Source organism: Sturnus vulgaris, chromosome 12 (genome assembly GCF_052056855.1).
Source record: "Sturnus vulgaris isolate bStuVul1 chromosome 12, bStuVul1.hap1, whole genome shotgun sequence".
NCBI classification, from domain to species: Eukaryota; Metazoa; Chordata; class Aves; order Passeriformes; family Sturnidae; genus Sturnus; species Sturnus vulgaris.
Window position 1 is genome coordinate 8,421,268 of NC_142254.1, and position 24,162 is coordinate 8,445,429.

The 24,162-nt window shown below is 42.8% G+C and overlaps 1 protein-coding gene across 2 annotated transcripts; it reads right to left on the reverse strand.

Annotated features, from left to right (window-relative positions):
- Nucleotides 1-412: 412 nt before the first annotated feature.
- On the reverse strand, nt 413-21,315 carry SIAH1 (siah E3 ubiquitin protein ligase 1). 2 transcript variants are annotated; one of them, XM_014882566.2, is made up of 2 exons: nt 21,066-21,315; nt 413-4,071 (listed from the first exon to the last, which is right to left on the reverse strand). In XM_014882566.2, exon 2 carries the CDS (start codon nt 4,067-4,069, stop codon nt 3,221-3,223), a length of 849 nt encoding a protein of 282 aa, XP_014738052.1. In that variant the 5' UTR covers nt 4,070-4,071; nt 21,066-21,315; the 3' UTR covers nt 413-3,220. The 2 variants fall into 2 exon arrangements, with proteins under 2 accessions (XP_014738052.1, XP_014738043.1); XM_014882557.2 differs by lacking the exon at nt 21,066-21,315 and adding an exon at nt 7,112-7,282.
- Between the last annotated feature and the right edge of the window lie 2,847 nt (nt 21,316-24,162).

Sequence of the window (24,162 nt, forward strand, 5' to 3'; positions counted from 1 at the left end):
CCTGCTGCCAGACTGAGGAGGTTCTGTTACTGTGCTGAGATTTTTTTTAGACAACCATAAGCATTACCCATTATAGCAGACACTACAGCCACACTTCGGTGCGTTTTGTTTTGCTTTCAGTGAGCACAATAATCCCGTGCAGCAGCGAGCCAGAGCAGTGCAGAACTGAAGGGATGTCAATACCCTGCAGAACATCTGCTCAGGAACTGTTAGATGGACCAGAAATTAAACTTGTGTGCCTCATAAAAATACCTCACAAGAGCTGAAGCTCATCAGAAGTAAAAGCAGTGGTAGCTCCTTTCCTCTATCCACTCTATAAACTGCTACAGATAGTAACTATCCCACTCAAACAATTCCTGCTTTAACAGCAGCTTGGAAAAGATTCTGGATAAAACAACAGGACAGGCAGCAATACAAAACCATTCACCTGCTTTAATTTTAAAGCACTACTGCAAACAAGAACTAGCAGGAACTGTCACAACAGAATCAAAATATTTACATCCACATTTGTCAAACATTTTAAGGCCTTTTTTTTTAAAGGGCAATGAAAAACCACGGAGGTAGTGCTAGCAGACAAATGCAAGATCTACTGCGTTTCATCTTTTAGAGACAAATTTGAATACTCCTTCCCAATACAGCAAAATAAAACAGCACTTTCTAAAATAAATAGCTAGTGTTTAGACAATGCCAGGCTTTAATACACCGTTTATTTTAGATAAGGTAGTAAACTGTACAGATTTCTAGTACGGTTTCTTTTTTCATATATAACAGTGTAGATGACTTACCAGATCCTCACACTCTTTAGGCTTTTAATACCTTTGAGGATCTGGGCCTAAGGGTAATTTCATAATTCCATCTGATGATGGATAGTAAAGGTTTTATACAATTATTTAACACCAAATGGAGCAATACTAATTTACATTACAGTAAGTCAGCATACAGTAGTTATGCTATAGCTTTTGTCCTCTGTGAAACATGAACCAACCTGTCTGAGCACAGCAGGAGCTTCTACAGCTCCCTGCAAAGGCCATTCCTGAAGGCCCCTCCCAGAGCCAGCCCTGACCTCCAGCCCTCTGTACCTAAATCAAATCACTGCAGCTCTGCACAAGGGTTCAGGGGGACAGTGCTCCTGGGACACAGCCGCAGCTGAACCCTCCCGAACACAGCAGCAGTGACCAGCCCTGCACAGCCCTGGCCTCTCAGGGCAGAGGCACAGGGGCCACACAGGTTCCCCATCACATTCCCTTAGCACAACCAGAGCTGGAGTGGCTCAGCCAGGCAGGCTCCAGGGAGCAAGGGAGACGTGGGCTCCTCTAAAAAGAGTGCTTAGCCAACTTTCTGTTAAAGACAAACTGGAGGTAAATGTAGACAAGCTTAAGTAGGTGAGAATAATTACTGAATTTAGAAAACTGCAAACAGTTGGCTGTATATTCAAAAGGAAAAAAATGCTAGATTGCAGGGGTTTTGAAAGCGTTTATCTACTGTCACAAGGGACCAGTACATCTTTTCAATTACATCTGTGCACAGTTCAAACAGTCTTAAGGATCAAATTTTCAGAGTGAAACTTTTACTACATGAAGCCAACTATTTCTGTAAATTTTATTAATCCAACCCAGTGGATTTTACGTTCCTTACCTGCAGAACTACTTACCTCACCATGCATCAAAAATAGTAAGAACAAGAGTTGTCTTAACAGATCAACTTCTGATAAGAAAGTTAAGCCAGTGCACAGTAAATAAACGGTATTTTAATGTGTTACAAAAGTAGTCAATAGCCAGAGCAGCTCCCCAACACATCTGCTACCACTCAGACTGACAAAGATTTTCTTCCTGCTCGAGGTGCAACAGCTTTTCCCCTGCTCATGTCTGTGTCTGTTTTGTAACACAAATCCCGTTTACATTCGTGGTTCAGGTTAGCACATACAGGCAGTCTGCATAAAGCCCAGTATCCTTCCAAAGCCTTTAGGGCTGGTCAGTCACACCTGGAAGAGATTTATCTGCACTGTCATGTGGATCATGTCACCAAAATGAGATACAAAATTCAGTTTAAGACAGTTGCTTTAGTAACAACCAAAAGACATGAAGACAAGAAACTGAGCAAGAGCATCAATGTGTCAAACTTTGAGCTAAAGCAAAAAGCAGAAGTTGGCTGTGTTTTTTTCCATTTGCCAGGTAATCTTTTAATGACAAATATAAAAAGACTGAAAACATATCAATCCAACTGCCTTTTTTTTTTTTAGACAAATGGTCTGCTTTTATAATTACAAATATTGTGTAATACAATACTTTCTTTGTACTGCAAACCAACAAATACAAGGATGCAATCAATTTTCTAAGCATCTCTAAATTTGAAATGTGAATTACTGTTTTAAGTCGGAAAGTTTTTAATAATTTTTCATTTTTGTTAGAAGGTAACTCAAAGTACAACAACATCTAGATCTGTTTTTAAAGGAGCTGTCTTTCCTGACACATCTTTGAACATAAGCACTCCTTTCGAGTTCAGTACATTCACAAATAGCTCAATTAAGAACAGTATCACCAATGAATTGACTACTGGAAAGAGACAAAATTTACCAAACATACAGAAATATAAGTTTTACCATAGCAATTATGCATATCAAAAGATGACACCTGTAATTAACTTTAAAAAGATACAAAAAAGAGAAAAACCTGAATTACAGAAAAGAAAGTCATATTTATTTAATGAAAAACTAGAAGTTAATAAAAATTAGCAAATACACAAAAAATATACACAAACAGCAGCAATACTATGTAGTGACTTACAAAGGGGGGCGGGGAGGAGGAGGGGAAGCAGTGGCCAAAGACCAGACCGCTCAACATGGCTTGTCAGTCAAAGGGGGAGGAAAAAAACACAAACAAAAACACGAAACAGTATCCTTTTCAACAGTACAATCAATCTACAAACAAGTTTTTAGAATTATTTTACAACATTTCCTGTAGAATCAATTCTTAATACAAAAGATGCCCATTTTGGGTGTATATATATTTTCAGTGGTTTACTGTTGACTTACTTTAAATATATTAGTTACTACATGCAACTGCTTCCTGTAATTTAACAGCCTTTCCTTTTATTTACCTTCATTTATGTCTACCCTCCATCTACCAAATAATTTGTCTGACAGTCAAAGATGGTTACCCTATTTCTGCTAAATTAAATGCAATGGTTTTAAACACTGGCCTGAAGAGGTTTGATTGCCATTTCAACACATGGATATAGTTACGTTGATGCCTAAATTGCCATTTTCTGCGAAGAGCTGTGCAATGCTGGTGTCAAAGACTAGACAGTCACTATTCATAATGGCTGTTGCAATTCCCTCATGAATGGATCGAGGAGTTGCTTCCCAAGTCAATCGCCGCCTATGCCCGTTTAGCTCGAGTCGATAAGCAAAGTTTTCTGCTTGCTTGCGTGTTCCTATCAGCTGTACAATTGCAAAGAACTGCTGGTGACCATCGTATTTTTCCTGTTTCTCCAACACTAGCATGAAATGAAAGCCAAAACAAGACTGCATCATAACCCAGTCAACAGCACCAGGAAGATTAATGTCCGTGGCCAGGAACACTATATCTTCTCCCTGCAGCGTTGTAATCGACTTATGCTGATGCATCAGGTGTGGCATTACAGCATCCAGAGAGCCTTGCCATTTACACGAAGCACCGGGACAGGGACAGGAGTAAGGCCTAAACTCACACAGCTCCTCATGGTCTGCTTTTTCTGTGTGTGGCAAAGTTATCTCGCAGCCGGAAGAGGCGTATTTACACGGGAATAGTACGGAATTGGCAACTTTCTCCATAGCCAGGTTACGGATGGAGCCCAGCGGGCCTCGGCAAGTGGGGCAGCACGTGAGTTTGGGGCGACAGTTGCTACAGACCAGATGGCCACTCTGACACTGCAGGATGGGGGGCAGCACATAGTCAAAGCACACGGGACACTCGAAGAGACTGGCCAAGTCATTGTTGGAAGCTGTGGTGCCCGTCAGCGCGGGCACCCTCTGCGATGGCGTGCACTTGGAGGTACCTGTGGGTAGTGCTGTAGCAGTCTGACGGCTCATTTCTGCAACACAACACAGAACACACAGTTCAGATCTAACCACACTTCACTGCTCTGCATACACCATTTCTTGACTCGCAAAGAAGTTTCAAGAGACAATAAGATACAAATGAAAGCAAATCCCCCCCTGTGTAATACAAACTGATACATGGTATGTGTAGATCAGCTGGACACATACGGTACAAACACTTGCATGACATGGAAACTGAACAAATGAAGAAGTTCTACTCATTGTTCTAAAATGGCATTTACCTACTGGAAGCTGCAATGCAGAAGAATAAAAATATGCTAAAAATAAGTTTGTTGTTGTTGGTTTGTTTTTTTTAATATTGCATTTATGAAATGCTTCACACCCAGACCACTTGTGTGCATCAACTCTGTATATGGAACAATTCTAAGCTGCTGTGTATGAGAAACACATTTTAATGAAAAAAAAACCCATCTTCTGGATGTGACCTCAGTAATCATGTTTACAGTGCAATTTAAAAAAATAGTTGAAAACACAGCTCAGACAATTACTACCCGGGTTTTTCCCAAGATAGGACAACGACTCTTAATTTTCATTACTCTGCTACTGAGGCCCATGGTTTGTAAGGCACTGCTTCAGCTTCCTTAACTAAACCATTTGTGAGGATATCAGAAAAAAATCAAACCCAAAGCAATTACTTTATTTAATTTCCTGAATAAGACTAAAAAGTCAAACTTCACTTGTTAAATTTGAGAATTCATTTTACCATGTAAATACTCAGACATTTGCAGTCCCTTGGAAAGGCCCTCTTGATGAAGTTCTATGTTCAGTGCATCTCCCCCTGAAGTTCTGCCCCATGTCCCCAGACAAAGGTGACAGCTGTCTGACCAAACAGCTTGCTCGACTATTCCACAGATGTGGAACAAGTAATAACCATACTTCTTAACAAGTTATATTTTCCTGCACTCCTAATTCCTCCTCCTTGTGGGAAAGGAATTACTACACTATCTGAAAAAATAAACACAGTTTTGAAAAAATAAACCATACCTTTGTAGGTAAAGGGCAGTTAAATAAAATGCTATCCAAAATTGGCTTCTGTTACACAGTACAATTCTCAGCCACCCTAAGTGCCTCTCTGCGAGTACAACCAGCTCTGGATCTGTCACGTACATATAAAGCTCTCAAAATAAACCTCATCTTTAATCTCCTTGCTATTTGACATGGGAATATTAGGCAATAGGCAAGCTTCCCATATTTAGCATCATTTCACCCACAAACTTACTCATACTTGGACCAGACAGCTCAGAGCAGCATACTGTGCATGCTTTTGCAAGACATGCACTGTTCAGGGCACAACACAGAGGAACTGAGAGATTCCAACTTGCAAAACGACTTAGTCCTTGACATTCAAAAAGTAATGTGAGACAGACAAATCCAAATTCTTCTACAGAAGTACTTCTCCCCAGAGCTAGACAAGTATGAGTGTCTAAGATTCGATACTCAATCACTGATTTTATGACAGCATCTGATAGCATCTCTCAACCCACCAAACTCTCTTCCTCCATCTCAGGCTTGGTGGTCTACAAATACCTAATTCCCATGCTTGGGAAAAACACCCATGCAGCAGTTTTCAGTGCTGGGCCATAAGCAATACTGTAGAGATATCACAAGAATGCTTGTGTCTTTTGGCTTGTATCTTCCCACTGTGAGGCATTCCAGCTTAGATGAGAAGTTTAGGATGTCTGTGACAAATCAAGCATGTGTCCTGGGGAAGTGATGCTGCACCAGCGAGGGGACTGGAGCAGCAAGGCCCCTGCCAGCTGCACTGCTCTGCGTCCCCAGCAGCTGCAGGTGGGGGCCACCCTGCAGTTCTGTGCTCCAGAACAAACCAGGGCACGGGAGAACCAATGCTGATCACACTGTTCACTCGGGAAGAGCTTGGAAATAACAAGCATATTCATATGTAAAATTCTGGAAGTGTTTCCCTTTAAGCACTGCAAAAGCACACATTTCAGAAAACTCTGTGTGTGCTTCCTCTGGCCTGACCCTGCACGCCCTGATGCAGGGATCCCCCGTAACCTGCAGATACCGCTGGTGAAAACCACTGCGTCAGACCAGTTCCCTGGGCAGCCTGACGAGCTGGGTGAGCTCGGCTGTCTTTAATTACACCTCGCTGAGCCCATGCAACAGTTACATGAAGCAACCTACAAACTTTGTGAAAGACCTTGTGCACAGATGCACTTCCCACTTGAGCTTTCTAAGGCAAGGAAGCACTGGAGAATGGAGCTGTGTTACCAATGCTCCTGTGTGAGCAGCCCTCACACACACCTTCCACAACACTCACAGGAGCAGGGAATGGAAACGAGCACGAAGCTCTGAACCAGACCACTAAGATTAGCATGAGCTAAAGACACTGGATAAGGATATGAACTGCAATTTACCAAGCCTAAACCTGCCCAAAGCCTACATTTTCTTCACTCTTGTTAAGACAAAGGTGAATACTACATCTTTTATGGCTATCTCAAAAGTTACAAATTGATCACAAGTTTTAATAGTGGAATACATTTAACTCACCAAACTGTGAAAACCATACAATTACAAACCAAGGAAAAACAACTACAGAACTGGAGATTAAAGATATTTTTAGTTAGAAACCCCTTACTACGGGTAAAAACACCTATATGTAATATTTGCTATTTCACTATCTTTATTTGCACACACTAAGAGGAAGTTTCTAAGCAGCAGAGACAAATTGAGGAACACTAAGTTGTCGTTTTCATGAGTATTAGGTCCTTTAACTCCAATTATCAAAAGGACTGTACATATTCGAAAAAAATTTACCCAACAGTAAGAGTGAAGAGGGGAAAACGCATCTTAAAGATTTCTTAGTTCTAAATCAAGAAAAGCTGCTCTTGGTAACATCAGAAAGCACCGACCTGTTGCTAAAAGCATTCTCGACACTGTTCTGGGAAAGGTGACATGCACAGGCTACCAACACCTCCCGCGGGACACACCAGCTCCTACAAGCCCAGCTTTAAATACTGCGCATAAGACAGGCAATTTAAACGGCGCTACCTTTCCCCTTGCAGGTTTTACTCCCCGGCAAGCACGCAGACCAGACGCCCTTCCAGGAATACGGCCCGCTGGAGGCAGATCTGCCCGTCATGGGGCGCGGAGGAGCTCATGGCGTGTCCGCGCAGCACAGACGGGCTCGGGGCGCGGGCCGGGCAGTGACCGCGCCGAAAGCCCCCGCGACCCCCGGCGGGCCCCGCGCCGCGCCCGGATGTCACCGCCCCGGGCGGGGCCCACCGCCCCCATGCGCGGCCGCGCTCCGGCCCCGCGCCCCAAAATGGTTCCCCGAGCTTCCCCCGGCACGGCCGGCCCGGGACGGCCCCGCCCCGCCCCGCCCGCCGCTGCCTCCGGGGGAGGAGGCGGCTCGGCCCCGCCCTTCCCGCGAAACCGGGATCCGGCCCCGCCCCACCACGGGACCGCGCTCCGGCCCTTCCTGCCCGGCCCAGCCGCCGCAGCGTCCCCGGGGCCGCCCTCCCGCCCCGCACGCCCGCGGTCCGCACGAGCAGCCAGCCGCGCCTCACACGTGCGCACAGAGAAAGCCCTTCGCTTCCCTGAAATAACTGCTTAAAAAGAGATACAGCTTCCATTCATAACTCTTACAAGACATGAAAATCACTTCCTCCTATTTCAAGGATGTTCATCAGATGAGCATTTTTCACTATGTATCTGTAAAGTCCTATTCAACAGGAATTTTCTCCATTTGTATGCAAAAGCTCAAGGAAATGACCAACAGAACTAGAACAATGTGACGTATCTGATTATCTACTTGGACTATTAAAAAAATTACAACAGTTAAAAGGATAAAGCAGTTGGAAACCAAGTCAAGGTACTTGCATGATGCACACACTCTGCTCAGAAAAGCTTAGACATTATGGAACGCTGCTGTAATGTTGGTAAGATCATGGAAGTACAAGTTTCAGTGGAGGCAACACAACAAACACACCGAGATAAACCATAGTGGTCGCATAAAAAGTAAGGCTACAATATCTGAGTAAAGGAAATTATCTTTAAAAACGCTTTCCTACGATTTGAAATCCACATCTTTTTCGAGAAGACTTATATCAGCACTGTAATACCTGCAAATGTTGCCAAATTGCTAAAAAAAACCCCCTGCCCACTCGATACAAGGCTTCCTTCAGTCTCACCCACAAACCTGCAATATACAGCATCCCACTAGGTAAGAGTCAAGAAAGTTTACAAGCAGAACAGAAAAGCTCAAGAAAAACTGCACAGAAAAAGCTTTTGAGAAACTAAGAGCGTGTTGAGAGGTGTGTGGAACATGCCCTAGGCTCCCCCTTGTGACACCTCTGGGTGTCCCCAGAGCATGCCCACGGCCCCTGGCCAGGTTACAGCTGCTGCTGCCGTGTGCTTTGTTTGGCTCAGGAGGCTGCACAGTGCCTCGGGGACAAAGCCTTTGGGACCCGGACACAGAACCCAAATACAGTGGGAATGGGAAGACACAACCAAGCCACTGGTTAAGAAGCTCTACTGAGGCACAGGGACACGGCAAGTAGTTTGAAGCAGTTGAAGAAGATAGAAAAAGATGGTGTGCCTCATGTGCCAGGGAATTAACAACGGTCAATAGGACTAGACTGATACTCTTCCAGCTTCTCACCTTACCAAGTGTGAGCTCCAGGCACTCTAGAAATGACATTTGTGCTTCACTGGAATACAGGGCACCTTTGACAAATTCAGCTTACCATCATCCACTACTCTCATATCAAATAGCACGTCTTCTCTCTTATCCTCGCTCACATCGAATAGATTAGACTTGAGTTTAGCATTTTAGTTTGCTTTTGAAAGGGTAACTGAATACTAGTTTGGGGGAAAAAAACACACAAAAGTTCTGTATAGACATCTTAATAGTTGGAAGGGAAAAAGTTTCATGTAAGAATGATAAAAGGACAGAAAAAATTATTTATCACAATTGTCGGTATGTGATGCAATAAAATACCTTTTCTATAACATTTCAAAACTAACTGAGTTCAGGGACTTAAAATTCAAAATGCACTCAATGCATTACAGCCACCAACAAATTAATAGAAAATCTTTTAACTTTTTCAACTGTACAATCATATTTGAGACTAAGACTCTTTTACACAGAGAGAGCACTGGAAATGAGAACAAGATGAAGTTGTGAAAAACACTGACAAGTTACTTTTTCAATATATGACACAAGCCAAAGAATGTCAAAATCCAAAAGTTAAATGAAAGGTTGAAAATACTCATTAAACATAAAATATCATTTAAAAAATCATAAAAAAAAAAGCATCAGAGAACCAATATTTTTGAAGAAACTAGTATTCTTAATTTTATTTAAAAGACATGTTAGGGCCCAAGGTTTTCCTTTTGCAGTCTATCAGTTTCTCTTTCCCAGCTCTTGGGAGATGTTGAATCCCAAGGGCCTGGCATGGTTAGATCAAATGCAGGCCTGGACAGACGTGCACTCCTGCTCAGACACAGCTTCTGGACCTGCTGGCCTACTTCAGAATTTTTAGAAGATAGTTCATGACACAAATTATCAATCAACTATATAATACAATTTAGTCTCTATACACTCTCGTTTTGACTAATGAATTAGGATTTTTTTTCAACGCTTCCAGACACTGTTTTCTTTGGTGCCCTTAACTATGATATTTGTTATTTCAGACACCTCAGGGCTTCTCTCTTCCTGCGTAACAAGCAAAACACAGGACAATCCAATGTAACAGAATACTATAAAATGAGACCAATATAAATACACAAAACTGAGTCAAGACTCTTGATGATTTCCTTTGCCAAAATGTCATCTGTCCAGTTAATCTCTTTTTCAAACACAATTAGAGCGTTTCCTGCTACCTTGCAGTGACCCAGTCTGCCTGAAACTGCAGGTAGCTTTTTTCTTGCACCACAAGACATTCCTTACCAACCCCATTTTTCAATCACCAGGAAGCAAAATCCCAATAGATTGATATAACCATGGAATTGTCTTCGTGGCCACCACTGCAGTGAGCCCCCAGCCCCTGATGCCCCATGTTTCTGATGTGTGCCACACAATCCCAATGGCCATGGCAGTGCTCATCCAGACCTCTGAGCTCAGCACACCCTGTGAGGCAGATGCAGCCACAGAAACACCGACACCACTGTTACACCCACCAAATTAGTGATCTATTTCTAACTCAAGGCAACAACCTGACTTTGGTCAGTGCTGTTTGACTTCTGCCTCATCACTGTCGCTCACTATTTCTCCTGTGGAGATATGCTGGGATATTGAACATCAGCCCAGGAGAGGTTTTTCACGAGCTGTTAAAAGTTTTCTTTCCAAGAACTTTATAAGGTAAGATTAAGAAGGAACAGTATCCTGTAGAAGTCATACAGTGACCACATAAAAATCACATTAGTAATCAACTACTATGACTGAAATGTTCAATTTTAAATGCAACAAAGAACTTCATCAATTCCAGCAAGTGAATAACCTGTTCTCCAGTCAAACAGAGCTTCAACATCCACCTTTGCACAGAATACAGGAGCCCATGTGCTATGGCACTCCAGCCGTGTGAAGGAAGGCAAGGTGAAGAACAAAGAGCTATGCGAAAAAAACCGATAAACCCCCAAATTTCACTCCAAAGGAAAATTAAAAATGTCTCATCAATAGCCAAAACCTGAATTTGGACCACTCACTCTGTACTCAATAGGTGGAGAACATGCCAGCTTTCACACCTTATATGTAAAATTATATAAAAAAGTGGATTTCCTTGTAAATTCATACTCCCTACAAATCATAAAGCAAAACAGGACATTTATCTCTCCTGTTTTTTGAGCTTGGAAGGAAAGTAAGGAGGAGAAAGCAAAAGCTGCAGGAGCTATCAGAGAAATTCCTGAAAATTTAAGCTATATTAAAACCAACTAATCAAATGCCACTGTGAAAAAAAGAAAATGCAGTAATACATTAAATAAACTGGTATAAGCAACAAAATAAAAATTATTGGTATTTGGTAATCTAATGTAATAAAAGGGAGTTAAGCCACAAACTAGCTAGTGAAACTATATACAGCTAAACAAAAATACAGAGAAAAACTACTCTTTAAATAAAAATAAAAATCAAACACTTGCATTAAAAAGATTGTGGACACTTCCACATTGGATTTGACCATATTTTTCCTTTTTAAAAACAAGCAAGTAAGTTTTACTGTGACACAGCCAAATCCCACCTAGCAGAGGTGCTAGAGATGGTGATAGAGAAGCTGCAGGCTGTATCTTGCACACTCCTGCACCTGGTGGTGCTGTCTGACAAGAGCCTTCTCGTCCCTCCTTCCCCAGCTGTTATCCCCAGTGCCAGGATCAGCAGGCAGCCAATGGCCCGAGCCCTCCTTGCCACAGGACACCCAGAGCTGCCCCACACAGACCCTACAGCACCACAAACCACGGGATGGACCCAACCTGTGCCCCCGGAGCCTTCTGAGAAACCCAATGGGGCGTTCCTGTCTGCAGCCTGCTGTGCTCTGTGCACCGGTTTCCACATTAAGATGGCAGAAACCATAGAATCTAAGAAAGTAAAGAAAACTTCATATGAAAATACAGGTAACTCTATGCAAACTAAGTAACACGGGAAAGATTTTTATTTTATTTTTAGTGGTATCTAGTTTCTGTTCACTGTGCACAGAGCACACTGAATTGAGCTGTATCAGATTCATCCTTCCACAATTCAGCCAGTAGTATCTATAAACACAGGGAGACTGCTACCTTTCTAAAAGTTCTGGACATACAATGCTGCAATAAAAAGTAAGGCAGGCATACAGAAGGATCAGCTACAGAGTGAACTAGTAAGAGTAGTAGAAAAGAGAAAAGCAAGGTGTTTTTCATGCTCTAACTCATGCTGCCATTCAGAAGTCTCTAAACAGGAAGCACTCAATTGTTCTACAAGGCATCACAGATGGGCTCTGTATACAATTACACTCTATTAGAATTTTTAAAAAAACGAAGAAAGAGAAAAAATAACCAACCCCCTCTGTGAACATTAACAGCAAATCCTACCACGTGTGACAATTTGGGGACTGTGTTTCTTTCCTCAGTCTGATTTTGCAAACCCTATACTCTTCAGTGCATGCTGTAATTGCCATGCAATATTGCATCACCACTCCTGTGTCTGTGGCAGACACAGGGAGGGTGTGGCATGGAAGCACCTACCTTAATTCAGTAAGGCTCAGCTAAAATAAGTACCCGTACTTTGATGTGTCTTCACTTACCAAGTCTTTCTGTGATAACTATTCCAATTCAAAACCAAGACCTATTTTATGCTCAGTATTTTTCCTGCACAACTTAACAGGAGAAAGGAGCAGACCATCAAAATAACCAGACCTAATGAAGGACACCTACAAATACAGACTGCCCTACAGGAGACTGACCCGTGACACAGAAAGCCCCTCTGCAGGAAGTCAGGACAGGATGACGTACATTGGCTACTTTTGGAAAGATGCCTCCATCTTCTTCATTGCTTAGGTTTGTACATACTTCCATTTTAAAGAATCGTGTCTTCTTGGGACCCTTCACTTGTTCTGTATTCCTCTATGCAGTCCTGATGACAGTGGAGCCTGTGTAAAGTATGGCAATCCAGGAGGGCAGATATGTAGGGGAGGGCTTGGAGAATCAAGATACTTATTCCAGAGTACAGACCTTGGTGTCACAAGGTATGTTAGGTATGGATCCTACATAAATATATCCAGCATCACAGAACACACTCTAGTGGCACTGGAAGCCTAACACCTCAGAAATTATTAATTTAATATTAATTAAATTAGTATTAATTTATTATTAATTTTTCAGAACCTGTAGTACTAAGCTACACAGAATCTCTAGTCAATCTGAGTGAGAGTTTTTACAAATCTGGTTTTTAAAAATTAATTTAATCTTCAAAAGCAAAAACTTTTATAATACTGTCTGATAATGTATTTATTTTATCACAGACGCACACCACAAAGAGAATAAACACACATTTAAACGTAAAGGATCGAGTCTGTATTTTTAAAATATATATTTCTGAATTTTGAAACTAAAATTTTCCTACTCTGCATACTAACTCAAACGGAAAGCCATGGCAATCTAAGGTGAGCCACAGGTTTTTGTATTCTGTTGATATATCGCAGGTAGAAAACAGAAATCACCAAACTTAGACTCTAAACAATGTAAGACCTTAGTAAAAGAAGTACAAAATTACAGTGAGATTTTTGCATTTCTGATGGTTCCACACTTTTCAGTACTTCATTTCTTTCAACTCATTTTCTGCATGCCTCGTGTTTCTGGAACCTATTCTTTGAAGCCCATGTGCCTCCATGAGAAGCAATTCTATTTTATTTCAGTGACTTAGCTTTTCCCCACTCGTCAATTCTGAATCAACTGTTTCTTGTAATACTGTTGCACGAAAATCTAATTCTCACAGTAATTAATATTTTTAAAATCATTATTAAAATGTTAATCGAATTCTCAAACTCGACTACTGACAAGTCTGCAGCCAAGCCTGGTTACACTGCTGCAGAGATCAACAGTTCTACAGCTTCTCATCGAGCCCTCAGGTTTAAAATGTAGCTTTAACTCACAAATAAGAGCCATCTCCCAGGAAGTGTCCAACCTGAGCACAGACCAGAGATGTGCGGAGCTGCTGACGTCACAGCCCACTATGTTGCATGAAAAGACTGAGAATTCCTCGAAACCTTCCAAAAAAAAGCCAACCAAACCCAGATCAGGGGTGCAGAGCACAGGTCTGGGACAGGGGAGATCTGGGGTTACCTCCGGTTTTGTCACGAGCTTCTGAGTCACCACAGGCAAATACTTCCCTGCCTTTCACAGGTTTTAAACTACCACAAGTAGCTGTGAATCTCACCATTAATGCAAAAAGGAATTAAATGACTTGATAAGGATACCAAGTTAACCCTGTTCAACCCTATTCAAATTTACTTCAGGTTAGTAACAACCGAATATCATTACACACTAAAAGACCCTGTTAAATTATTTAACATCGCCGTTTTTATCGTATGCAATCATCAGACTTCAATCACTGTTGACTTTCGAACTCCTGCTCACATATGGATAACTGCCCTCTACTCATTCCAGTATTTCGTACATCAAGGAGACAAATTATGCAGACACTAGCAACACCGTTCTAGCTAGTTCACTGTACCTAATCTGAAGGCCCTCTTGATTTTAGGAAAAGTAAAGTAACCTTACTTTAGAGGGATCCTTGTATTATAAAAAAAAAATTCCCTCAGCCTTTTTTGTGAATCTCCAAGTGCCCAGATTTTCAAGCAAGTTATTTAAATTCAGCAGAAAAAAATGCTCTTAGGCAAGAGAATTACATGTTCTTTTACTGCCATTAAATTCTGATCAGGTACATCTCAAATGCCAAGTAAAATGTACACACTATTTCACTTATTTGTATTGCTTAGGAATTGCTTCATGGCATACAAAATTAAAATTCTGTCATAATCACTCTGAAGTCAGGTCTGAGTCTGCATCAGAAATTAAAACACAAGATACTATAAATGATTTGAAAATGACAGGAGTAGACATATTTTTCTGCCACTTCATGTTCTATTTATCTGCACTTTCTAAATTCAAGACCTTCTCTGCAAAATATTGTCCTCTCTTCTGTTATGTATTCAAAATCAAAACTTAAGTCTGTTGCAGTGCTGAATCTTGAACATCAACTCTTAACTGTGAATCACTCTCTAAAGCACAGTTGTAAAATTCAGTACTTTTTAGCCCTTTTCTTTTATACAAGCATCACAAAAACAGAATAAGCTGGATGATCAAGAATTCAAAAAATGGGAAATAAAAAAAAAATAAAGTTTCATAGGCAACCTTAAGTCTACTTCCTCATATGCACATTAAAGAACAGATTTCAATGAAATCCTCTTTTTCCCTGCACTCAACTCCATTAATAGATGAGCACCCGTACATCCATGAAAGAATTGACTGTAAAAGGAACAACTTTTGCTTAAACAGAACACCTGATTTTAAAACAAAACTGTTTAGGTCAGCAGCTGGGTTTAATATGCACAAAAGTGCTCTTAAAATTACTAATTTACAGGTGCTGTTTTGGAAGAATGTCCATCTCAGCTTCTATTACGGAATGCATATTTTTTATCTGTAAAATTAGACTTGACCCAGCAAAAAAAGCCACACTAAAATTTCATAGTACACCATCAACATCTGCCAGCCAAATGATTCCCCAGTCACACCTGTGCAACCAGTCTCCAAATTACATCCTTAGTGCACTTGTGCAATCACAGATATCGGCCACGCAGAGATGAACCCTATACAAATTAACTCCCAACTGTGTTGATGCCTTCATGCACAAAAAGGGGGAAAATTCCCGTGAATGGCAGTAGTTTTGTGACTCTAAAGACTTTTATATAAATACATGTGCATATATATTTCAAAATAGTCATTCAGAAACCAAAATATTAGTTGATCAGAGCACTTTCACAACTTCTACAAGACAATAGTTGCACATGCACCTTGTGAGACAGAAAAGAGCAAGACTTAAGGCTCAGATATAGGCACAAGTGATCAGCTTTAAACATGAGAAGTTTCTCTTTTACACCTTAAAATGGGGCCATACAGATAGCAACACAAAAATGCATATCAAAGCATGCTTTCCACATGATTTCCAAAACAACATTAGATAACTTACAAAGATTAATACATAAAACTGTAGCCGACCCATGTTGGTTGGAAAAGAAAAAGACAGAAGGTAATGAGGTTCCAAAAAAAAATCCAAGAGTCCATTTTTAAAGAAAGGAGTTACAGTCACTAGCTTTCAAAGTAGCAACATGCCATGTTTTAAAGGTTCTTAAATATTTTAATAGCACTTCTAAGAAAATTGCTCAGTTACAATATTTCTTAAGAGCTTTAACACAGCACTACAAAAAAATGGTTTATCTATAGCACGAAGAATGACCCACCAGATACAGGCTCCATGACACACACAGAGGATGCTGGAGTGTAATTCCACCATTTCCACAACAAAAAAGTGCCAGGCTGCCACCAACCAAACTGAGAGATTGTGCTGCCTGCTTTATACCCACTGGTTTTCTTTCTCTTTAAGGCAATTTATTCAACAAGAACAGTCTTGCACAAGTACCTGAGCACTTCCCCTGGCACCTCAGGAAGCACCAATCCCAAGTGGCAATGGAGGGCCCATCCTTTCTTAGCTCTAAGCCTGGCCTGCCAGGGACCCGCAGTGCCAGACCGTGACACCTCCTGCAGCAGGGCTGAGCTCCCGGGGCCAGGGAGCTGCCCTGGGAAGGGCACCAGGGAACACCTTCCCTTCCTCACAGACACGGCGTTTTCTACTGAACTTGGGACTGAAACTGCTCCCTTTCACATTCCCACTGGTGACAGCTACACTGCAAGTTAACTGCCAGCCCAGCAGAAACGGTACCCTGGATTTGCCACAGCTCGTGTGGTGCTACATTTTCTATTATTTCTCCTTTCTCGACACTGACGTGTTAACAACAACTAACCACGCATTTTAGAAAAATAGTGACTTTTGAAAAAGTCATAGAAAAAAAAACTTTTAAACCCCACTTCAAACTAATACCTACATTACACTTCAGCATGAAGCAACTTGTACCAAGATTTACAAAACAGAAACCTTGTATTGCAGTTGTCATCCCCTTGTAAAATATGTAAGACATATAACTTTCCCTCATGAAAGATCTGTAACACGGAGCAAACAGAAACAACAAAGAGAAGCCTTTTTCCACATGCACATTTCTATGCTAGATGCCAATTCTAGAAATTTTTATGCAATTTATTTTCAAGCTTTCCTTCCTGCAGTTTAACACCAAATTGCTTTAAAATACTCCTACTCCAGTTAAAACCTTTGCACAATCCATACATTAGCAAAATTTAAAGAACAAGTTTCCTTCAACATACTTCATCTGAACATGTATTTGAAAGTAACTCTTAAAAGTGTGGCATTTTAAATGCTCCTCCTCGACAGCATTAAAAAAAACAAACCTTGAAAAGTGACTGTGGTCTTTCTTCAAAGACTAAGTCACTTTTTGCTCTGTACAGTACTATGTGCAAGAATTCTACAAAAGAACCTTAAAATATTTAAAGACTTCATGCCACTGCGCAGATTTTGCTTTGAGTAGAGTTCATTTTCTTTGCAGTGGCTGGGACAGGGCTGTGTTTTGGGTTTGTGCTGGAAGCAGTGCTGATAAATACAGATGGTTTTGCTATTGCTGAGCAGTGCTTGCACACAGTCAAGGCCTTTCTTGCTTCTCACACCACCCAGCAGTGGGGAGGCTGGGGTGCACACCACCTTGGGAGGGGGCACAGCCAGGACAGGTGACCCCAGCTGACCAGAGGGATATTCCAGACCATCTGGCATCAGGCTCAGCATATAAAGCTGGGGGGAAGAAGAGGAAGGGAGGATGTTTGGAGTGATGCCATTTGTCTCCCCAAGTAACCACCAAGCACGATGGAGCCCTGCTTTGCTGGGCATGGCTGATCACCTGCCTTGCTCATGGGAAGTGCTGAAAGAATTCCTTGATTTGCTTTGCTTGTGTGTGCAGCTCTTCCTTTACCTATTACACTGTCTTTACCTCAATCCAAGAGGTGTTTTTTGCTTTTACTCATGCAATTCTCTCCTTGATCCCGCAGGTGGGGAAGTGAGAGAGGCTGTGTGGTACTGAGCTGCCAGCTGGGGTTAAACCACCCCAGCCGCACAAACCACACTTCAAAGAACTTCTCTTTCACTTTTAAGGAGTGCGTGTGTAATTTTTTAAGCAGCCAAAATTATCACTACACTTGTTTTTCTTCATGTCCAGCAAGGTCATCAATTGCTACAATAAGAGATAAAAATGTGTTTCTGGATAAGGCAGACCAAAAGGGAGAAGGTCAGCAACTGTCTATCGAGCAATTTGCTGCTCTTCTTGTATCAACTGTCATGGAATAGATCCATGGAAAATTTATAATTAATTTTTCCAGGTGCAAGAGGACAAATACAGATTTTATCATTTAAGTAATGTTTTACTTCCTCCCTGAAAACACAGCCAACCTCACTTTTCATATTCAGCTTCTATAAAGGACAAGTTAAAATCAGAAGTGGACCATTTGGTTAGCTGTAATTATCTATCACTTTATCTGATTAAAGTACTGTGGAATTACTAACCAAATCTCTCATTATTCCTATGATAACACAACGAATCATCATTTTATGCAGTCACTCAGGCATATAGTTATAATAGTTGTCCTGGCCATTACAGAAACATGGCATACAGTTTGGACCAGAATTAGAATCTCTTTCTCTAGTGGCACAAAACTTAAAGACTATTAAATGGGGCATTAATGCTGGCTTTTGTCTTCCTTTACTCCATTGTAAAGTTAACAGCTGAATATATCCTGGCACATCAAACAACTCCACTGACTTGGGAAGGTTTTTGCTTACAATGCATTTAAGTGCCAAAAGCAAAATCTCAGGTAAACCTGAAGTAACAGCTCATGGTAACAACATTTATGCCTATCTCCCAATTTCTAGCCCACAGTGTGATACTGTACACAGAAAACACACATCAAAATTACATTTTTATCATGACATTGAACATTTAGGAAAGGAACAGTGCATACACTTTGAAAAAGAGTAACCCACTTACAACAAATTTTTCTTACTAATGAAACATTCTTATTAATGAAAACATTTCATTAAGGCAACAATTTCCCTCTGTTGTATATTTTGAAAAAATAATCTGCATCTACAATGTTCATGACATTTAAGACAGTAAACTCTGGAGCTGAGATCCTGAGCTTCAGGCACCACGTGACAGCTGAGATGAACTAGAGCCTGCCAGCATCCTCACTTGAGTGCTGCTGCTTCCTGCAGCAGGTAGCACCAAGAGCACTGAGCAGGAATTCAGGTGAGCACAGTCAGCAGCACAGTGCACGCTCTGGCCTTCTGCACACTGGCTACATGCACTACAGCTGCAGAACTGAGTTATTTATATGTGTCAAGAATTTCAAATATTATTCATTTACCTGGACTATTCTGCTTCAGTTTAGCTCCTGAAAATAAGACAATCATTAAAGCAAAAAAGACACTAATAATCCATTTGGCAAAACTCAGTCCAGCATTTAAAGCTGACAGTTACAAGACTAAAAGCACTACTACAGAAGAGAAATAAAGCAAAGTGATTCTTACTTAAAATTAAGAACATCTTATTTCTAATTGCAGTTGTATGCACAGTCTTCCAGAATGTTTCATCTGAAGAGCATAGTTCATAAAACTGTCCTACTTAATTTCTTTGAATTTTCAGACCAGAGTTGCTTCTCACATGAACATGCTCATGCTCCTTTTCCACATTAGAGGCAGGTGTCTGACATTTGAGCAGGATTTCTTTCTCAATTCATATTAAGCAAAGAGCAGCAACTCTGCTCAAACCTAACTATGAAAAGTACTCGTGTTATTCAAAGTATTTACTTTCCTTAGTTCGCACCTACTTAGCTGGAGCCGCTGAATTCCTGAGCTAACTCCTCTACTACAGTCTAAATGGACTATGGCATTAAAACCTTATCAATAGAAATGGCACATTCATCTGGACATGCACTTTCAGGTCAAAAATGCCCATCATTTCATCAGGCTCAGAATTCCTGGTAACAACAGATTTCTAAAATTGTATCACTGATGGACAGATCTTATTCTTGGGCTTTTATCTATGATTTTTTACTGCTGTGAAAAGGGCAAAAGCTATTTAAGAACATTAGTTTGCACTGAAATGAATATTATTTCTAGCACTCGATTTTTACTCTAGGTATACTCCTCAAGGGTATTTTCTGCAACGAATTCATAGTCCAGAGATCCAAGTTTTACCCTAAAAACCTCTGTATTAGTGTACCTGTACTCCAGTAACTCAAATCTTCTTGCAGACCAGCTTGATTAAATCAGGGTTGAGAAGAGTCCCTTCCATTTTCCCTCCCCCTCTGGAATGCACCGTGCTAGTCTCAGTTTAGAAGGGAGTTAAACAGACAACTTGAAACTATGTCCTGAGCGTGGAATATCCCATGTCCTTCATGACCTAGTCCAATTAGCTATGAGCTTCCTAACAGACACTCATGTGCCACGTTAAACAAATCAAATCACTTTATCTATTTATTTAGACTGTAAGTAGCCTGCTCACTACCGAGACAAGGCAATATTCACCCAGACTGGTTGAAAAGGAAGACGCAAGGAGAATACTGGAGAAATAGTGCATTAATATAAGCACAAAATAAAAGTGCCATCAGCTCACCACCGGAAAGGAAACTTGGTTCTTCTCCTGAAGGAATACTTAAGATGTTTTGCCTTTCACTACAAACACTGTTGTCTCCCGTCCTTTTAAAACCGTGGAGAAGGGGAAAGCACGAAGGTCCCCAGCCCTTTAATCTTTAAGGGGAAGCCGTAGGATGGGCAAAAATCTCTCTCCCTCTTTGCTCTCACCGGATTAGGTAAGAGCCAGCAGCCCACCCGGTAATGTCAGCGAGGGACACCCAGCGGCCCATTTAACCCGGGAGCCTGTTCCTGCGGCGGCCGGGCCCGCCGGGAGCTCGCAGGGGCCAGGCCGCCTCCCCGGGCCGCGCCGAGCCCGCGGCGCTCCCCGAGCACAAAGCGCGGCGGGGCCGAGGCCGAGCCCACAAAGGGGCAGCCCCGGGCCGGGCGGCGCAGGCCCGGGCCGAGCCGCCGCCGCCTGCACACAATGGCCCGGCGGAAGGGCTCGGGGCCGCCGCTCCCCGCAGGCCCCGCCGCGCCCCGCTCCCCCGAGCCGCGGCCGCCACACAACACCGCCCGCCCGGGCCGCGCTTAGGCCACGCCGGGGCCTTGTCCCGAGGCCGCCCTGCGACCGCGCCGAGGCCTCCCGCGGGCGGCGGGGCCCCGGCGGGGGCTGAGGGCCGCGCCGGTCGAGCCGCTCCCGCCGCCCCTCGCGCTCCCCACGCCGCTCACCTGTGGGCGCCGGGCAGGGCGGGACCCGCTGAGGCGGCCTTGGCTCCCCCGATGGCGGCTCCGTGCGGGCCGACTGCGCTGCGCCGCTCCGGCCGAGACGCTCCGTGCGCGGCCCGAGCCCACCGCGCGCTCCCTGCCTGCCTTCCTCGCTCGCTCGCTCGCTCCCTGCGCCGCGGGCACGCGCCGGCTGCGCCCGAGCGATCCTGCCGCCGCCTCCGCGCGCGCGCTCCAGGGGCGCGCTCCCGCCAGAGCCCCCCCCACCCCTTCCCGCGCACGCGCACCGCGCTGCCCCGCGCGCGGCCGGGAACAAAGGCGGCGCTGCGCTCCGCGCTGCCCCGGCCCGCAGCCCTGCCCGGCTCGGCCCGGCTCGGCCCGGCTCAGGCTCTCACCTGGGCCGCCCCACGTGCCCCTCTCAGCCCGCCGGCCCCGCGCGCTGCCGCGGCCCCGCGGTCGTGGCGGCCCCGCCGTGCCCGGGCGGCGGGAGCGTCCCCGCGCCGGCAGCGAGGATCGGGCACCGCGGCATCCGCAGGCTCCGCGCCGCCGGCGCCACGCGGGGACTGTCACGAGGGCTCGGGATTGTGTTTTTAAAAACGAAAGAGCCCGCAAAGGGGCCTCTCGCAGAGAGGCCGGGAACGACCAGCACGGGGCATTCTGGTGGTTTAATGGACTGCTAAAAACCCCTCCTCCAGTCTCTATTCAAAGACTTCTCATAATTCAGGTTAGGTCCCCATGCAGCAATGCCCTAAATACAAATGTAACTTTCAACACACAAACTGGATGAAATAAATGTTAATTACCATTGTGCTTACATATGCTTTGTTGGATTAGGACTACGCTCATCTACTGAAGCTATTCAGAGGTTTGCCAGAGGAGAGACACTGTTTATTTTGTTTTCAGTAAAATATTTAAAAATATGTATTTGCTATCTTATTTCCATTTTTTGAATGACTGAAGCATTTTCTTGGCCGTTTAATTGATTATCCAGATGGTTCTCGATATCCTCCTCATTCCTTTTGATGACCAGTAAAGCACTTCTTTTTGTATTATATTCCTATGTTGAATCTGCCAAGTCTCCTATTGAGAGAATTTTGTGATTAATTTTAAGGCAGATTCTCAGAAATACATCACTGTAGTGATGCAGTGCAATGTGTACCAAACACACTCTTTAAGAATCCTCCCAAGTATAGAAAATATCAATTATTTGTTGTCAAAAGGATGGCCAACTACAAGAGTTTAACTTCTTTGCACATAATTTCTCCCTGCACGCCCTGTAGCGATGCAGTGGTTCAAGTATTCATGAGGAGTGATACACATGGCAATGACTGCCAACTCATAGTTGGGTTGACTTATTGAATATTTAAAGAGACATGATAAAGTAAAATATTATTTTTGTCCTAGATAGAAAGGACACAGTCCTGAAGCAACGTATTACAATATTAAAGTTTTTTTCCCCACCTTCAATTTTAGTACAGAGTAGGGCTAATCATTTGATATATTTTTAAACATATGGAGGTCTATTCACCAGTGGAAGCTTTAAAAAAGATACCATAGAGTTCAAGGAAAAAAGCAGCTATAATAGTAGCAGTTCGTATTTTTAGAGATGAGAACCAGGATGCTTATCAGTTCCGGTAATCTGTGTGGTTTTGTACAAAGTATCTCTGTGGTTAACACTTTGATCCTGGAAACACACACTTTTGCTAAAAAAAACACACGTTGGCAGTCTCACCGTCCTGTATCAGATCAATGCATTGCTGGTTGGTCACTATTAAACAACAGCATACAAAGAAACACTTGCTTTTCCCTGAGTGAAACTAGTTTCTTGAGCACTGAAAGTAATTAAACCCCATTTCTAATGGGATTTTCTTCTCTGACCATGCCATAGGAACCTCCCAATTCATTCCCACGTTTCTGCTCTCCCTGCAATGCCTCCAGCTCGCCCACCTGCCTTAGCCCCAGTGGCACCACAGCTCACTCGTGCCTGTGACTGCAGGTGCTCCAGAGGGGGCACCCAACTCAGCTGCTGTGCTTGTACCACTGCTCCCTCACCCAGCTCACAGCTTCCAGCTCTTTCAGCAGCAGCACCATCACTTATCTCAGTTTTCCTCCACTATGCATCATTATGTTCTGCAAGGAAGTTCCAGGAACTCCAGAGTCTTTGAGACTCATTCCTCTCTCAAACTGGGGCATTGTTAGCCCACAGGGCCATGAGTTAGTGGTGAGGGATAGCTGGAACAGGCCCCATGGCAAGGTGGCACAGGCTTCATCACTGTAGGAAATGAGGGCTAAAAGGGCTCAAAGATGCATCATCTACTCCATGCTCCTGCTGCAAGGTAGGATCAGCTATGCCTTTGTTGTTCCTACCAGGTGTTTCTTTAAGCAGCCCATAAAAGTCCTTGCACAGCAGAAATGTTTAAACCTCTTCTGATGTTTGCCTGTCCTTACCATTACATTGGTTCTCCCATTATATATAGATATATAATCTAAATCTCCCATTATAATTTCAACTTGTTCTTGAAACACTTCTGTGAACACTGAAACATGTTTTTTCACTTTCCTGGTTTTGAATACTTTCTTCTTCAGTACATTACATCAATTCCTTTCCATCTATAGATCACCACTGCAAGGCCCCTGATCCTTCTTGGTTTTGCTCTCTGCATACTCTGTAACTGCTTCTTTCATTATTTTTGACCGTAGTTCTGGCAACTGGGCACAGCACTCCATCTGAGGCCCTTCTAAATGCTGAGTAATAAAGTCTGACTAAAATTAGCAGTATATGTTAATATAGTAATTTCAAACTGAAGTCAGTAGTTTAAACATCAAGTTTTACTAATTTATTGACATTACTTTTGTGTGCATCATTTACTAGAAATGTCCTACTGTCAGTGTGGAAGTATATAATACTACTGTCCTTGAAGTTATAGGGGTAAGTTGTCCCATAGTTGAATGGCCTTACTGTGTTTCCTTATACGACAATAAAGTCTTAATTTCATTTTACATAATAAAATACTATTCCTCTCCTTTAAATTTTAGACAGTATCCTCATTCTTAAAAGCCCTATTATTTCACATCCATTTAGTAAAAGGGATAAACTGGTTCA

Bases quoted from the DNA above. Each gene is read 5' to 3' on its own strand.
- SIAH1 (XM_014882557.2), bottom strand. From the start codon at position 7,202: ATGACGGGCAGATCTGCCTCCAGCGGGCCGTATTCCTGGAAGGGCGTC. The intron at 4,072-7,111 runs GTAGCGCCGTTT...GTTGTGTTGCAG, and splicing joins TAAAACCTGCAAGGGGAAAG to AAATGAGCCGTCAGACTGCT.